Source organism: Microchirus variegatus (assembly GCF_963457635.1).
Source record: "Microchirus variegatus genome assembly, chromosome: 2".
NCBI classification, from domain to species: domain Eukaryota; kingdom Metazoa; phylum Chordata; class Actinopteri; order Pleuronectiformes; family Soleidae; genus Microchirus; species Microchirus variegatus.
This window is the reverse complement of record NC_139803.1, coordinates 16,277,103-16,290,095: the sequence shown is the minus strand read 5'-3', so window position 1 is coordinate 16,290,095 and position 12,993 is coordinate 16,277,103. Positions and strand designations below refer to the sequence as shown.

Here is a 12,993-nt window from a genome sequence, read left to right as displayed (position 1 = left end):
CCATTGTTATGTTCTAGCACGTTCTTTGTCAGATCGTTAATTATACAGTGAGTTTCCTATTAGACAAGCGGAATATATCAAACTATGCCCTATTCAATAAGGTGCGAAATGTGAGCGGAGTGTTAAAAAGGCTCAGAGTCAGTTGACTGCACTTCGAAGATAATAAGCCTCAAATATCAGACATCATGTGTCTAATCATTAAGACATTCTTCTTTGCATTCTAATCGTCAGGGTTTCGTCTTTTAAACGCCCATGGTCACCTTGGTAACAGGCAAGTGCAGTTCAATATGGGAGCAAATACTCTTACAATCTGCATTTTTTTTTTTTCATTAATGATCTTACATTTCCTGCAGTTTCTTCACAATAAACCCGGGTTTTAGCCAGTTGAATGCCTTTAATGTGAAGCAGCAGATGCAGGAGGATGTTGTTTTTTGGATTAGCAGAAACATAACACAGCTTTACACCGCAGAGTCAGAGGAGAAAATAGTAAGACCGAGGCTGTTGTCATTTGCAATTACACAGATTAGCACCGCATTACATCATCGCTGTTGGTGTGTTGTTTGTTTCTGAAACACTTATTGAGGGATGGTTCAATACAACACTTTTTCTTGTCCAATTCAGACATCACAGCCTTAAGTAGAACTACACATTTGAACTTGTATATTTACTTGTGCTCAGAGAAACAACTGTGTCATTGAGGGTTTATGTATTGTATCATGATATAAACGTGTTTATCGAAATTATAGACAACTACAACTACTACACTAGCTCTCATGTACCGGAGTTTAGGATATTTGACAAAAAATACGATTGAATATTCAAATAGCATTTTTGGATCCCTGTCACAAAACCTCTTGTACTTCTTGTAAACTTTTCATAACATTTCAAAGACATGAAACTCCAAAAATATTCTGCTCCATTAATGGTAGAAATAATCAGGCCACAACATAACTCACTTAACTTGCTGCTGCTGCTGCTTTTTGTTCCACATAACTTTTTTCCTCATTTTTCTGCCTTTTATCCATCTGCTTTTCAAGACTACTGCATTCTTTATCGATAGTTATCCAGATGTGAGGATTTCAACAAATTACATAACAAAAGTGAATCAGAATCAAATAACCATCTCAAGCTTTGATCTCCAATCCAGGCAAATCTATATGTTGCTTAACCGAACAGAGATTACTGATTGGATATTGCAGAAACAAACAAACAAAAACTCCATAAACATATAAGTTATGCAAATCTTTAGGGTTTTGGAACTTCAGAGTAAATTTTTGTCCGTGTCTGTGTTTTAACTTGCTTTTATTCAAATAAATGCACTTTTTGATGGATCATAAATCTTCATGTCCTGGTTTATTATGTTGTAAACCATGGGATCTATTACAGCACAGGGGAAGCAATCTCTGGAACATGAGGGAGTCCGGAGGCTTGATTGATTTTTATTTATAGCGCACATATGCCCATAGAAGACCTTAGAATACCAGCCCAAATGTCTCAAAAATGATGATGTGCATATGTTGCATATATTGAAAGTGACCTTCACGTATCTAATGGCTGCCAGGTCTCCTTGAAATATCAGGTTTGTGCATGTTGCGCATTTTCCCTCAACTGCTAGTTTAGCAGATTGATATTCAATTGTCAGTTAATCAATAGTAGAGATGCACGTCAAATGAATTATGTAAAGCTCATGTAGCGAGCACCAACAGAAATAATATCCTAATAAACAATGAGGGGAAAGCTGCTCGTGTCAGCAAACCACACACCAAACACCATTGATAAAATCAGTAATGTTACATCATGGCACACAGGAGCTGTTAATCCACTGACGCCTCCATTAGTGAGTTCAAATATGTTATCTTGCAACTTCAATGTTTGAAATCCTTTGTTTGGATTAACCCAAGTGACACCAACTGGCCAAACAAGGCAGCAGTAAACAAGCAGCTTCTGTGTGCCCACAAGCTAAAATCAAATATTTTCTCTATGGAGTTTGGTGCAGAAAAGTGAGTGGGTTTATAAACTTCAGTTGCAAAAAAAAGGCTAAAACAGCTAAACACATTCTTAATATATTATAGACTTGAGCAGGAGTTAATTTTATTAGGTGAGCCATCAGTTAAAAGCTGTTTTACCTTCTATCCCCGCTGGCAGCCATATTATCAGTGAGTGTGGCTCCATTGGTCCATGGAAATGGCGATGCCCTCGGCAAAGTCGGCAACAATAATGTCAGTCTGTACCGCGAAAATAAAAACTGACCTATCTCATATGCAAATGTTTAGGAATGTAAACAAGTTATTTTGGTATAGAAAAAAGTTCTATTCTTGGCTCCACAGTGCAGCACAGAGTTCTACACAAACTTCCAGCCTCAGAAGATTTATCTGTCCAGTGGATACATGTTATATATGACGGCAATGTGCCTGCTAGAGCCTGCAAATGATCACTTTTCCAAATGCTAACTGCTGTTAGCTCCTAGTAGCCTATGTGGCTCATTTCCTGTCCCTGAAGTTTTGTTTTACTTTTTTTTTAAGGTGGACCTAAAGAGATACCAGTAAACTGAGCGTTCTGAACAGGGCTGTTTTGGTGATTGAACTGCTGTGGTGCTTCATCCTTATGGTATTTTGACCAAAGTATGTCACAGACATGTTCATTAATACACCAGGGAACTAGGTTAACTTGGAGACATAGGGTTGTTGTCCTTTAAAGGACAAATAAAGTCACATATAGAGTCATGTGATCTCGTGCAGTGCCTGCAAGGAGCGCTGGCTTCTCAGTAACCAACATTTAAGTCAAATTGGGGTCACACTTTAAGCCCTAAATGTCTTAAACACCATCTTTATATCAAGCAGCATAAAGCAGCCTGTGTGCTTGTGCATCGGCAGCACATGGAGTGGTGGTTGGAAGGGATTACTTGGATTTAATAGGTCAGTTGCCCATGTGGATTCTAGTTTAATTAAAGACGGTACTCATTAACTCATCAGCGTTCCACCTACACTATAGTGGCCTTTTCATCATCTCCCCCCACCATATTGTTCTGCAGGGGATTGGGGGCCATGTTAATTAATAACCAGTGACTTACAGCATATGATGTATTCTCGACCAAAACCACGCAGAGCATTTTCCTATTTTGGGAAAGAATTTATGATCGTGAATTTACCGATGTTTGTTTTACTTCATTGTTTTTGGCTCCAGTCTGTTTCGAAGAAGAGAGAAAAACAAACACAACCAGGCAGTCATTATCGAAAATATTGATTTAAGCCCAAGGTTGATCACTGGCATTAGATCTTTGCTGTGGGAGAATTATTAAACAGGAGGCGAGAAGTCAAACCCGATACCTTCTCACGCACATACTTTATAAATAGTAAATAATATTAAAATAGAATTATATGCTGCATTAACATTTGAGCAGGAAATATTTCAAGGAGAATATTAATATTATTATTTTTTTTCACTGAAACAATGACGTTGGAATGGAAACGGATTTAATTTCTTTTCAGTTTCTGCTTAAGCTTCTTACTGTCTGGATCTGCATAATCAGTGAAACCAAAGTAAAGGACATTTAAACCATATAAAAAAAACAGCACTGCACTAATTTGCAATTAACACAGTGTATACTGTCAAGTGCATAGTGTCTCCATGATGTTGTTTTTTATTCTATATTCTATATTTGACCTACAGTTTGCTTGTGTTCACACGTCGTGCAGCCCTAAATTAAGTTATTTAAAATAGTTTGTCCGTAATTTATTTAAAAAAAAGCAAAACTGCAGCCGACCATGTTCCATGTTCTGTATGTGGCGAAATCATTTGCAGCACACTCTCCAATCTCAAGCCTCTCGATGCAGAATAACACTGCTGCCATAACATTTATAACCGGAGACTGCACAGCACAAAAAGGTTAGGTGGCAGTTGCTGTCACTCAGCTGACGTCCTCGCAACTACAGATTATTTTTCGCTCTGCGCGAGCAGTAGATTACAAGATAATCTGACTCTTACAAACCAATATGTCAACGCTGACATGGGAAAACATCCATTAAAATATTATGCGCCACAAAAATGGACAATGTAAGACATGCTGGACGGAGATAATGGTCTTCAGCCAATGCAAACCACCTTAACAGTCACAATGTACGTGTGAGTGTTAGGGTAATTGCTGGATTATTGTCGATATTATATCTTTGTTGTGACATGAGACAAGATAACGGCTTAGATTTCAGATGTTGTGAAATTGTAATAAGGTATCTATGATGACTTTTTCTGGTTATAAAGGCTGTTGTATTGAGAATCATCGTATTTGTTATGTCGTATACATGAAATACATTAAGTATTATAGGTCACACAGGGGAGCACTTAGCTAGGAAAAAATAAGCTTTTTTGTCTTCTTACCCGTTGTTAAGACAAACTATTTTTTATCACATTTTTAGTCGCAATATAAAGTAGCAATAATAGTGCAGAAGTCACAAAATAGACCGTTTTCTATGACTTTTTGTTCATTAAAAACAAGCCAAGTGAACTTTGAACTGTGGCGTATTACCAAATTTAACAAATTCAATAAATTTTGAGTTCTTTTTGCTCTGGTGTGTTAATGTACACTCTTAGAAATAAGGGTTCCAAAAGGGTCCTTCTACAAGAGCTGAGGTTCTACCTGGAGAGAATAACCGTTTTGATGCAGAGAACCCTTTAAAACCCCTTTCCTGAATAAAGGGTTAAAAAAGGGTTCTTGGTGGAACCCTTCAAAAGGGTTATTAAAAAGGTTCTACCTGGAGCCAGAAAAGGGTTCTCCTATGAGGACAAGCCGGAGAATTATGGTTCTACTTAGCACTTTTATTTCTAAGTGTAGTTTTGCACATTCTTATAGCCTCTGTATATACTGTATGTTTTAATATAATGGAAAAAAAAGTAGCCAAAATGCTCTGTGTTCCAAGGGTTAAAAGCCAAAGAAATAAAATGAAGGGCAATAACTGTATTTTAAGCATATAATACTGATCATAAACAGTAGATATTTTGTTTTAGAATGCATTTGCAGTGTATTGTCATTCTCCTTTGAGAAGCCTAAACATCTCAAAAGAAAACATTTCAGAGAAAATAACCAGTATGCATACCCTAAAGATATTGAGACATTATTTATAATCACATCACATAGCCTTTGTAGGCACTTCCTTTGACTCTTTCCTATCTGCTCGGTACGTTGTATTGCTGTAGTTTATTATTTTTGTCCGTTTTATCTTTAAACATGATGCTGATTTACACGTAATGGTGCACTTGCTCTCGAATGGCCCGGCCCTGTTCGAAATGAAGGATGATGCAATTAAGTTCACCTTGAATTTGTTATAAAGGGACAACTTAACGTCAAATTATTGTGTAGATATAAATGGTGTCAAAGCCGGACGTTATTTTCACACCACCATTCGCTGAGGCTGCGTCCGGGCTTCGCTTATAGAACAATACATCAGTGTTTTCAGTGCTTCCCTGTGTGCTTTCCTGCCTTTTAAAATCTATCTTCCTCTCTGCATGTTCTTCCTACAGGGCAGTAGTTGGACACAGAGAGCCGCTGCCTGATGATAGTAAAGACAATATCACTATTTTCACCCGAATCCTAGACAGGCTGCTGGATGGATATGACAACAGGCTACGTCCGGGGCTGGGAGGTAAGCAACAGTTTGTGTTCCATAAATCAGAGACTCCAACAGAGGAAAATATCACAGTGTTAGGATAACACACTACAGGCAATGTTAGACTCTATACACACACATACATCCTCTTCCATTTTCTAAAATACAGTGTTATGATTTTTTAGCATTTAAATTTGACTAACTAAATTTACTTTATAATGGTGCCAATCGAAAATACCGTAACAGGGCCGAGCTGCAACTTCAGTTGTTCTTTCATTAGATTTTATTAGATTTGACTGTAACTAACGATTATTTTTTCATTTACAATTACGCAGCTGATTAATTTCCTTAAATCAATCAGTTGTTTCATTCATAAAATGCAGAAAATGGAGTAAAATGTCATTGGGTGTTTTGTAAATCTAAAAGCGAAAATCTTCTGTTTACTGTCACTGGAATTAAGTACTGTATTTAAAAAGATAACGGGCCCACTCAAATGATTATGTGATGATCAAAATAGTTGATTAACTTAACTCACTGGTTAATTACTGCAGCCCCAACTTTTCTTCACACACTGATCCCTGGACATTTCACCAAATTACTTTTCATGGACGGAGTAAATCTGTGTTAAATCCACTACAAATAAACACCCGTCCATGAATCAAGTTAGAATTCTCAGGAGGAAAACATGGTGGTCCTTAAACTTAATTAAAATGCATCACGTGTGTGTAGGTTTTCTTCCATTTCAAAGAGCCGAAGTGAATTTAGCTCATGGGTTACTTCACATTAATTTATATTTAAATCCACAGCTTTCAGATTAAATGTCTTAGCATTACAGGAACTTGGGGGGAAAAAAAAATCCAAAGTAAATAAAAAATAATGATGCATGTCCATAAATGTTATAAATGATTAAAGAGTGAGTGGCGATACATCTTGTTTTGCGTTTCAGCTGCACGTATAGTGGGGAAAAAAAATCATATACTGGTTGCTTTGATACACTCTTAGAAATAAAAGTGCTGTGTAGAACTATATAAGGTTCTTCAGCTTGTCCTCATAGGAGAACCCTTTTTGGAGGGTTCCACCAAGAACCCTTTTAAAACCTTTTATTCAGGAAATGGGTTTTAAAGGGTTCTCTGGATCAAAATGGTTCTTACTGGAACCATTAGTGTTACCAAGAACCCTTTCTTCGGGAAAGGGTTTTTCAGAAGCAAATGGTTCCAGGTAGAACCTCAGCCTTTGTAGAAGGACCCTTTTGGAACCCTTATTTCTAAGAGTGTAGATACAGCAATTGGGATATGATTCATAATTAGTTCTGCAACTAAACTGTCATTTATTTTGGGGAAAAAACACACCAAAACCTTGATTATTGGTTGTCAACAAACCAAATCTATCATCTCATTTGAAGAATAAGCTTTTCAGATCTGTCACTTCCCGCAGTACTGCAGAGTTTTATTGTTACGCTGTTTTGACATTTATGAAATAATTGGATGTCAGTTTTGAACGTGTTACATAACGATAAACTGTGGAATCCTAAAAAGCGTTTGCACATTACTGTAGTGTACTGCGATTGTTTCCTTGGTAGCTTTGGACCTCACGTCATTGATCACTCACTCATTTGCTCATTGTAGCCTGTATCCAATTCCAGTGGATATTAAGAAGTCTGATGACTCATACAGAAAACACAATAAAACAAACCGCACACTGAAGTCGGGTCATTTTCTGCAGCACTGGAAAGGAAAGCTGCCTACCCTTGGGTAGAAGTTGTTGTTCAGTCATGCCCAAGTGGCAAATAAGCACATATGTCAGTGCAGAACTTTCTAATTGATGCCATTCCATCTAAAATATGTATCCCCATGGACAACAAACCTCACAGCAAGCTCCAGCAGGCAGGCCCCATCTTCAGACAACCAGCTGGAATGGTCATTTCTGCTCTGTTGCTTGCTGCGAAAGCCAGGAGCATGGCTACCAGGACACGGAGCAACCAGGCTGGTTGAGACACTGGATTATCAGGCTCAGAGTCATGATGATGATGATGTCAGTTTTTGTTGAGCAGCCACACAATAGGTCTTGTTTTGTTCCATCTACATTGATCTTATTTAAAAATATATACATAAGGAAAGCCGAATATAAATGTGCAGATTATGGAGTTTGAGTTACGTGGGATCTGAGCTCTCTTGAGAGCAGCAAAATCGCACCACTTTGTAGGGGTTGCCAAATTTACAGATAATGCAGAGTTCTGAATTTAAAACTGTAGTGTCTATTTTCAATATAAACAAATGTCTGTTAAATTCAAACCACTGAGTAATAGGTTCATGCCACGTTCAAGTTTCTGTTTCCATGGACGAGGTGTGGATGCTGTTTAAGGGTGTCCAACCCAGTGGAAAAACCCACACATCTCAGAGTTTAAGTGAAGAGCACCCTCGGGATGTTTAAACAGCTCAAGACACTGTCTTGGAAAATGTCAAGGGGGGAAGTTTATTAAAAAAAATGGACTCAATGGCTTTTCAGACTTTTAAGAGCTTATTACTCATTTCTATTTTCATCTAAACAAAACAGTATGCCTATTCTCTCTATTACTCCTGTACTGCACTGTGTTACTATGGAAATGGGAATTTTTGGACCATCAAGGACAATTCGACATCACAACTATTTGTTTCTTAGTGTTTCTTGGTCGTTGACCGGTGACACTGGACACAGAAAGTGTTTCATGACCAGCATCTCCATTTAAAATAACTAGTGCAGTGCCCGTAGGAAGTATGTGTTCCTATAGTGGGAGCTGAAGAAGATTTTTCAGTTATGGTAATGCATGATAAGGAATGTAAAGGCTAACATAATACAAACACTGTGCAACCTCATTAGGCACAACGCAAATACAAATACACCTTGTAAAGAAATTCCATTGTGGCTGACAGTCACAAAAAAGCTAGCTACACTAATGCTAATCGTAGCCTTGCTCGCTTACAGATTCGTTAGTCGCAAAAATAGGATAATGCTAAATATGCTCGCGTATTGGTGAATGGACACCGACTTTGTCGTTTCAGTATACCATGTTTTGCGTTGAACCTTGTGAAAATGTGAGGACAACCTCTTCACTCCCATCTCCCCTACCCAGATAGCGCAGCTACTGCTGATGAGCCACTGGTGTGCCTGGTGTAGCGTGGTAAATCAGCGAAAATTAAAATTCCTCCAAAAAACGTGAAAATCTAGGATGCACACCGGGCCATCGGGCCATGCTCAACCCTTATCCAAAATCTTAGGTCGATCTGACTATCAGTCAGCGAGAAATGCTGGTCACAGACATCCAGACACACACAGACACAACTTGCTTTATAGATAGATGTATTTGTTTACACATAATACAATGCATGTGAGTGGCCTCTTCATCAGCTGGGGACCATTATGACCAGTAAGCTCAAAGACAGGCGATTCTGTCTGGAGGAAAACAAGACAAGAAGGAGAAGTCTTCTTCTGGCAGGCCACCACCCACATTCCGAGCCTGAAACAATCATGTGGTCTCAGGTCTCAGATGGGATCGAAAAAGCTGGAGAACCCCATTTTGTTTTATTTTCCAGAGCCATCTATTCGCTCTGCCCTACGCTCTGGTGCCTTGTTGTAAACAGGAATGGGGCAACGCCATTCCGCTCCCCCCCCCAACACCTAAGCGCCTGCCATGCAAACTGCTGACTATAGTGTTGTGATAATCACGTATTTGCGAGCACTATTTGTGCCGCAGGAATGATTAATGTGGATGTGGATCTTTAATCTCAGGGGGGCCCTTTGCCAGAGGATTGGAGACTTCACCTGTGGGTGGTCGCCGAGATCTGGGACAGAGTTAGAGTCGACGATGTGTTCACTTTCGGAGAAAAGCCTCATCACTCTCGAGTCGTTGCGCCACTGGGAGCAGCTATTTGTCTCACCAACAGCACAAAAGCCTATTTTACACATTTGCCCCAGAGGAGCTGATTCAGGCCACATGGAGGAGGGCAAAATATCACTCGTCATCACTCTCATATCATGCTCTTCTCTAAAGCTATATTAAAAACCCTGTTATTCATTTCAGCTCTACTTATTTACATATTTTAAAAATGTTTTGACCTTTATTAGGGGTATCAGGAATAATCTCTGGCCATTTCAGCACCACAAACACCATTGATGAGCTTCTAAAATCCAAATATATACAGAACAGAAGAGTCTCAACAACACCCGTGCCATGTTCACACTAAGTAGTCTACATCAGGTCTAATAAAATTATAATGTATGTATGTGTGCCTATTAGTCGAGTCAAAAATAGACACTGACTTGTGCTGCTGCAGTTTATTACCAAGCACGAAGTCCCTCAGGGTCAGTTAAATGTTTGTGGGGCAGTCCAAAATTATTTTTTAAGGTCAAAAGGGATGTCTTCTCTCCAAAGATACACACACAAGCCTGGCCTAAAGCTGATTTTATGCTGTAGTGGACAGAAAAAGGATTAGACAAACACACTGTAGTTGTACTCTACAAAAGGCTTTCGAAAGCAAATCCAGGAATAATTATTTTACCCCTGAAGTGAGGTTGAAAACAACTCTCTGGGGGTCATCCACATGACAAGATTAAAAAGAAACTGACTTAAAAATGGTCCTGGTCCAGCACTTGTGTGTCTTCATAGTGTGACACTACCAGTGACGTGTTCACATGAAAACAGATAACTGAAACGCTCGTCACGAAATCAAATAAAACCTCGTATTATGGACGAAGCCTTTGGCTCCTGTACCGACAATCTGTGTATGACACAACATAAGAGTCCAGGTACTAATCCGTCCAGAAGTAACAAATTACCTAAACCTTCAGTTTGAAAGAAAATCCTCTCACCCTCGATTACAGCTGAATTTTCGTGTGAAGCAGCTTAGTGAAATGCCATTGGGCAAACTTCACCAACACGTACGCAAACAATCAGCTTAACGAAGACAGACGTGAAGCCAAAGCAAAGCGTTTTGTAAACAGACTCCACTGTGATGTCTCCATTTTGTCTTTTTTCCCCCCTCAGAGAGCGTGACGGAGGTGAAGACGAACATCTATGTGACGAGTTTTGGCCCGGTGTCAGATACAGACATGGTGAGTATTTTTTTCTTTCTCTCCACGTTCTTCGTGTTCCGCCTCTGCTGAAATCAGCGCTGTGAGTCATCAAGTCTCAGCAGGTTATTTGTCTTTATTCCACTCAGTTTTAGTTCATTCATTCTCACAGCAATTACTTAGAGTTTGTATGAGGTACTGACACATAGTCAGCATGCCCCCTCAGCACGGAGAACCAGAACAGTCACTCACAATGAAAAACAGATTTAACCTATGCCTGTTTAAGCCTACCATTTTAGACCGCATTTATGATTGCAATAAAATGTTGTGCTTTGAAAATAACTCACTCCCGAGTCCAAAGAGAAAACGCTGACTCCATCAGTATCTTCAAAAAGTGTTACCCTGGATTTCCACTGGGCGCGGTACAGTGCACCGTGGCACGTCTCAGCAGCGTCCCAGAATTATCATTATCATTAGGTAGCAGTTCTATTTTTGCCGTTGCCATTGCTGAGTCGCGTCAAGCTCAACAGAGCAGCTCACACCAGACAGCAAGTCCGACACAGAATCAAAGTAAAACACTTCCACCCCCCCCCCTTTCAAAAAGAAACACAATACGCAGGTCATATAGCCAATAGCAACTTCACATCAACATTACGTCGTAACCGGTGCTACCAGGTCAACAGTCAATTGATCAGAGCGTCTCAGAGAGTCATAATGTTACGACGAGAGATTGTTGAAGTGGAGAAACATAAAATCATTTATGACACCAGATCAACAGTTCTTCCACGTCAGAGAATGAAAGAAGCTGTGTTGTTGTTGTTTCTTTTATGCACACAGTCTATCGCGTCCGTTCAGGATTACCGTGTGATCTCCAGTGAATGCCGATGCGCTGCCGTAACGCGCCCGGTGGGGATTGAAGCCGGGCAGAGGAAAACCGCGCCGCTGACAGAGCAGCTGTCAACGTGACCGGTGGAAATCCGTCTTTATTTTGTGACATCCTTCGTTCAGACCAAATGAGGCAGCAGTAAACCAGCAGCTCCATATATTTCCTACCGTTTTATCCTCCATACGAGGAGGGCAGCCAGGGTTTACGTTAGCCGGTATATGCCGGCTTTTGACCGTTGTCACGTGAATTTGGCCAGCAAAAACAAAGACAAATGTTTCCGTAATTGATGTCTATAGATGTCAATTAAGTTTTCCGCCGGGAGAGGGCGCGAGACACTCTGGCGGAGCTTGTCCGTCAGTATCAAACCTGTAAACTAAGTAATGATGAATTGACCATGTAGGTGGCAGCACTGCTCTTTTTGGATGAGCAATTAGCATATATCATGAGAAGAAGACCCGAGATGAGGACTGAGGAGGGATGTGTGAGGTGGCGAGAGGTATCATGGCGATCATGAAAGGGAGGAGTTTACGGAACCGTGCGCTTCAAAAAGGATCCGGGGCAAAACGGCGAGAAGCCGCATTTCTCAGTTTTTTGGTCAAAAATGTTGTTTTTGGCGAAATCAGATTATTTTCTAATGCCGATTACCAAAGAACGAAAAAAGGTTAGAAACACTGTCGCCGTTTACATAGTCATAGAACACAATATTCTGTGGGTCTCGAAAAAGATGGGTCAAAATGCTCGAAAACGGCTGACAGTATGGGACTTTGGGAATTTGTTAAGGGTCCGTCCACACGGTGACGGTGTTTTAGGACCCCGAAACCTCAGGGCGTTGTGTTTGTAGATTGAACATCCATAACTTACAACTTGCATAATTTTGCAATCATTAAAAGTTTCCTCACAGTTACTGCAACAGATTCATGTTTCAATTTAGCATCCTGTCAGTGTTTATTAGAGCTAAATAAATGAAGACACACCATGGCAACACTGAAGTCATTATAGTTTTCAAGTAAATATCAGGAACAGACAATGGTATGATGAAGATGATTATAAAAGCAAACAATAAATATACCTGAGGTGCATGAGATAATTATTTTCGAAGTAACAACTCACCAAAGCAAAAGTTATTTTCCACTGTCACAATCTGAGAGACGCTTAATTCAAAGCAATGTTCCGAGTGTATGCTGTTCTGTGGATAAGATGTTCTACCTGTACAGATGATGTTGCTCCTGCACATTTATGTTGTGCACAATTATTCTGTCAGTGCTGCTTTTCAGATTTTTATTTTTTATACACTGTTATCTGGCTAAAGCAGCATGTTTTCTCTACTTTAATGCTCGTAGCATTCCGCTTGACTGGCCTTTTACTCCTATGCTTGAATAAATTGTAAGAATATCTGAAAAGAAATATCTAATAGGCAATGTTGTTCACATACTTATTAATATTTTTGGTGAAAAATGTCAT

General features: G+C 39.5%; 1 protein-coding gene across 1 annotated transcript in view; it reads left to right on the top strand.

Moving 5' to 3' along the window:
* gabra3 (gamma-aminobutyric acid type A receptor subunit alpha3) overlaps positions 1 to 12,993 on the top strand; it is a gene marked incomplete at both ends in the record, with an annotated part of 90,640 nt that overhangs the window by 30,351 nt on the left and 47,296 nt on the right. Inside the window, 2 exons of the mRNA XM_083903994.1 lie at positions 5,515 to 5,636; positions 10,621 to 10,688. Of these exons, the coding sequence (XP_083760120.1) occupies positions 5,515 to 5,636; positions 10,621 to 10,688 (190 nt within the window). The remainder of the gene's footprint in view (positions 1 to 5,514; positions 5,637 to 10,620; positions 10,689 to 12,993) is intronic.